The 5,395-nt window shown below is 37.1% G+C and overlaps 1 protein-coding gene across 2 annotated transcripts in view; it reads left to right on the forward strand.

The window, feature by feature from the left end:
* Positions 1-5,011, forward strand: part of LOC112461598 (vesicular acetylcholine transporter) — a 99,232-nt gene extending 94,221 nt beyond the window's left edge. For both annotated transcript variants that reach the window (XM_025026919.1, XM_025026936.1), the window contains one exon: positions 1,240-5,011. In XM_025026919.1, the coding sequence (XP_024882687.1) occupies positions 1,240-1,446 (207 nt within the window). In that variant the 3' untranslated portion in view covers positions 1,447-5,011. The remainder of the gene's footprint in view (positions 1-1,239) is intronic.
* Positions 5,012-5,395: the final 384 nt, after the last annotated feature.

Raw genomic sequence — 5,395 nt, forward strand, 5'->3', positions numbered from 1 at the left:
ACACACACACACACACACACACATTTTTCAGATTTTTCCAGAATGCTCAGATTTTTTTAGATTTTTTATATGAATTTGAATGTTTTTCAGAAAAATTTAAACAAATTAATAATAAAATATTTCAGATTTTTTCCGTCAACACATTTTTGTAAAAATCTGAAGAAATATGAGAAAATCCGCGCAATTTATCAGAAATTTTCATATATACTGAAATATTCCGAAAATCCTCATCGTATTATTTCTTAAAGTATCTGAGAAATTATATATATTTTTTAGAATTTTTCATGTCTCAATTCTTAGAAAACTTCTGAAAAAATATGAGACATTTTTTTCATCAGGGCTGTTACAATAAAAAGTATGTATTTATAATGTTTGAGGAATAGAATGTCACAAACTCGAAATTATTGACTTTTCCACGAGAGAACGATGATAAGTCGCGATAGTCTAAAACCTATTCAGTGAGAACGTTCCGTCTCTTCATTGTCTATTACTTATTATTATCCCGATACACACGCCGCGGTATAAAGATCGTTTATTTAAAGTGGTCTATCACGACGAAATATAAGTCAAGATCCCGGACATGCCGTAAGCATGGTTATAAAGATAGATACTTAATGGCTCGGACAGCTCGAGGTCGACGCGAGATACGATCAGTTTGTTTAAGATAAGTTACGTAACTGGGAAGATGATTCACATCTTAAGAAGACGCGATCTTAATTAACATAGAATAGAAATATATCCGCTCTATGCGCGTTATTTCAACGTGATACTTAATAACCAGTTCCCGGCAGGGGATATTTCCTCGGTATATGTCGCATAAATATTACACAAATAAAAATTACACAATCTTACTAGTGATTTTGCAAACTCTTATCAGTGTTGTCTCTTGCAAAGTTTTGTCAGTGAAATTGTGATCTGAAATTTTTATTAATTTATACTTATAAATATAATTATATAAATTTATATTTATATTAATTAATAATTTTTATTCATTCCACAATATCCTGATTTTTGGATTCCCTAAAGATTTTGCAAAAAAAAAACAAATTATACGAAATCCTTGCAACATATACATTCCGCGAGACTCAAATGTCTCTTTCGATTCGTTAATTCTTTAATTTACGCTAAAAGAAATAAAGATACATCTTCCTCAGCTTAGTAGTGACGGCATAAGTCTATGCCGACTGCCCGTTGACTAACAACGTGACGATTGAAATGAAGGTAAGATCTGTCCCGTAGGTAACGACGAAAAACGACGTGATCGCCGGATACGGGCCGGTGGTGCCGGACGGCTACGGGTGCGCCTACAACGTGAGGAAGAACGGCTTCATCTTCTCGGTCTCGGCCTTCCACAGCGACGGCAGGACCAGCGCGATGCAATTCGCGCAAACGTTAGAGCAGAGCCTGCGGGACATGGCGGCTATGATAAAGAATTCGAAGAAGTGATAGACGCGCGAAGCGACAGCTTCTCGCGAAACATAAAGCAGCGAAACGCAGAGCAGCTCTTCTCCGATAGAGCTGATCCCGGCGGGGAAACGTGAAGAGGGGTGAAACAGAGGATCGTCGAGCTTCGCGCATCGCACGATGCGGTGGTTCGATATACGCAAATCGAACCCGTCAGATGCACGATCGAATGGCGTCGAGGAACACTTTCCTTCATTCACGATATGTCTCTCGACGTACTCCATTCGGGAAGTCGCATAAATACGTAAGCGGCATTCTTCGTCCTCACATATCATTGTTTAATTTCCCGCGATATAAATCAGTCGATTACTCCGTCTCGAACGAAGTGGAGAGCACGACTTTCGAAGCACCCTTGCATGAAGTCATGTATGAAAGTATAACTTAATTGTCGCGTAATGAATTGAGGAACGCGAGCGTAGACGTAGCCCAAGAGAGATTTATCAACTCGTTCTCGCACAACTTTTTAGGTATATTTTTGGTTTAATCTTTGTATAATCTCTGGAGAATATACAAAAAAAAAGAGAGAGAAAGGAAAATTAGCGAAGAGGAGAAGCGTCGGCGAAGCGCGCTTGTTCTTAAGGTGTCCTTCGTTATATGGGCTGGTATTAGCGAATCTCTCGTTGTCTGTTTTCTAAAAAAGTATGTACAAAACGCATACACACACATACACATAACACACACACACACACACTTGAGCGTTTACATAATCTTCGCAGTGACAGCGAATTAAAAATCCTTCAGCAGTAGTCGTATAGTAGGCGTCGTATGTTATAGATCGATCGGTCGTTTTAAAACTCTAGTCCGCTCCAGGAGAGAGAGGGAAGAATAAAGTTTCTTCGAGCGTTATGCCCGGGCGCTGGAAAAATCGCTGAAACGATAAAAATTATACTACGTACTCTTGGTCGAAAAACCGAAGAAAGATAACGCATCACCAGATCTTTTTCTCCAATCGAGTTTCCGAAGAGGATAAAGCTTGAAGTTTACCCAGAAGATAAAGCTCAATTCGCTCTTCTTGCTCTGTTCATTGCTCGCGTTCTCGCAAACGACCGACTAGCCCCAGTCTTCTTTTTAGGAATCCAATTTGAACTTTTGTCATTCCATGTGGTTGCTATTACAGTTATCGGAACAGTTATTACAGCTGTTATTACCAGTTATTACAACTTTCCAGCGCGCGGGACTCGTCCATCGCAGAAACACTCTAAACGTGGCCAATCGTACGTATGTTGGCGCCCGCACAGTAAACTCTTGTCCAATTCTTAGGTAGGTCGGCGGATCGCATCGCTCGACTTCGTCAAGAGCCGATCGATCGTCGACGGTATAGCTCTATCTGTCTATCGCGCTATTCTTCTACTCCCCCTACGATTTACCATAGCTGACTACCCCGTGCCGTGCCAGGGTTTGCGACCGATAAGACTATAACTATATATACATACGGTTGATTCGACAAAGTCGCACGTGTAATTAACGTAATAGTGATTATGTTGTGTCATTAATATGTAACAATATTTGTGCGGTTTCTCTCGGAGGATTATTGAACGTTTTCTCAATCGCAATCTCCTTGGTCAATTCGCCAAAACAATTTTTCTTTGGCGAAAATGTTGATGGAAATTATCACTTTTCCAAATTTTATTTATCTTTATTGGTTTTTGATAGATTAAGCTTCGAATCCTGGCAAGCTAAAGACTTTAGGATAAAAAATAAATGACCAAAATCTGTATATTAATCATTTATTTTTTATTCTAAAGTTTAGCTTGCTAGGATTCCAAGATTAATCGATCGGAAATCATAAATATCACATTTTTGTTAAGGAAAAATTGCAGATTCCAAATCGGCGAGAGATTCGGAAAAAGACATACAGTCATTTTGGGATACTCTGTACATAAGTAACATAAAGGTAGCTGTAGTGTAATATAATTCTGCTGAGATCGGATTTTAATGCCTCAAACACAAGAAGGTGAACTTCGAGATGATATCGGTCCCAAATCTTGGTATATATACTGACCTCACGAAAAACGGGAGGAAACAGATTTCTCCAATTCTGCACAATTTAGATAAATTTATCGCCCGACGCGATTTTCATGCATTGTTACGCTCGCGCTAGATCTGGTAATATTTACGTATTATTGTTCATTTTAATGGGATCGTGACAGAGAGCCAAATGAGAATTTCTAAATGAGAATTCTTAAGAATATACCAAGTGTGCTATTTCTATATTATTTAACTCTTTAACTCGTTTAAAAAGTCTACTTTTCAATCATATCAAGGCACTTATAGCTCTTGAATAATCAGTGATTAAAGATATAAATGACGCGAACTTAGTTTCAGCGAAGGAAGATAAATAACAAGATCGATTAATTTTAAATAAACTTAACTTTAACAGAAGCTTGAGTTTGTTTTGCAACGTTAAAAGCTTATCTATAGATTGCGATAAAGCGACGATCCCTCTCAATGTTTTCGCTAAAAAATTTAATTATAAATTAGCTGAAAAATCTATATGAAAAATAATATGATAGGAACGAGATATCCTATATTTCTTCACAAAGATTATGCCTTTATAAAAATCTATCGCATATCTATCTATAAATATCAAATACATATCAGATATATACGCGTAGTATCGTTCCATTATACATCTCATGATCCCATTTCTCTGAACAATATATAATATATGTTTGATTCGTTGGATACGGAAGCGAATCCGCATAACTTCGACTCCGCGATTTAGGTAATTTTAGGCGATCTGTCGCGCTCGCCTTGTCCTCTCGTACTGGGATATTGCTGCTATCAATAAACATCGTGTGCTTGTGTGTAATTGTAACAGCGATTGATCGAGAGGCGTCATCTCTATAAGATAAAGACGCGGCTGTAAGCTAAAGTTTTTAGATATCAACGTTTAGTTAGTTTCTCGATAGTTCCTCTAGTTAATTAAGATATAATTAATTGCTAGAAAAAATGTAGGAAAATGGGAGAGGCTTTGAACGGGGCTTTTCCATCGTCAGATTCATATGAAAAAAATAATGCATTGTTGTACACCAAAAAAAAGATACTTTGTATCGAAAATTGTCGATCTGTTATCATATCTTATCGCGATCTATCATTTCATCAATACTGACCTGTCACGATCGATTTCTTGTGCGTCTGAAAGTAAAAAAATTACCTGCGACTTTATTATGTATCGAATCTCCCTCATCTTCGTATCTCATGTTCTCGCAAAAGTATTGTTAACGTTAAATGCGATAGATTTATTCGTGTTATTCATATTTTATGAAGTCATCGGACTCGAGTTTTAGCTTTATTACGTTAAATTTGTTAGGTTCTTAAAGAAAGTGGGTCGGTGGATCTGCAATTAAAAGTTACGGACAGTTCTCGTATTTCTAAGTTAGCCTTGAAAGAATTCCGCGTCGTTCTAGTTCTTCCTTGTTGAGCTTTATCTATGTTATCATTATTCAATTTGTTATGTTAGAGTTACACGAATTTTACGGAAGTTAATCGCGAAAAGTACGAGAGAGCACGGTGCCTCGTTATTGTTAGAGAAAGAAATAGAAAAGAAGATACGTGTATATGTATATTACGACAACGCGCGCATTCGAGAATAATAGAAAAAATAATGTTGTATCTATTAATATAGTATTAATCTAATTGGAAATAATCTTGTTAATTCAATACGTCATGCTCTTGTTTTAATAAAATAAGTATTTGTTTCACTGTTATTGAATTAACATTGCCAATTAGATCTAATATATGCTGTTAATACAGCATTATTTTTTTTTTTGTACGTTCGATGGCGGAGAGTGTCGAGGCACTTCCTTTAATTTCCGACGAATTTCGAAACGCATCGGTGTTGTAAGAACGCGAAACGTTGTCCACAACGGACACCCGCATTTTTACAGCATTGGTCGAAAGTCATATCGAAGAAAAGGAAGCAAGCTTC

Source organism: Temnothorax curvispinosus, unplaced genomic scaffold (genome assembly GCF_003070985.1).
Source record: "Temnothorax curvispinosus isolate PA1 unplaced genomic scaffold, ASM307098v1 QBEX01001249.1, whole genome shotgun sequence".
NCBI classification, from domain to species: domain Eukaryota; kingdom Metazoa; phylum Arthropoda; class Insecta; order Hymenoptera; family Formicidae; genus Temnothorax; species Temnothorax curvispinosus.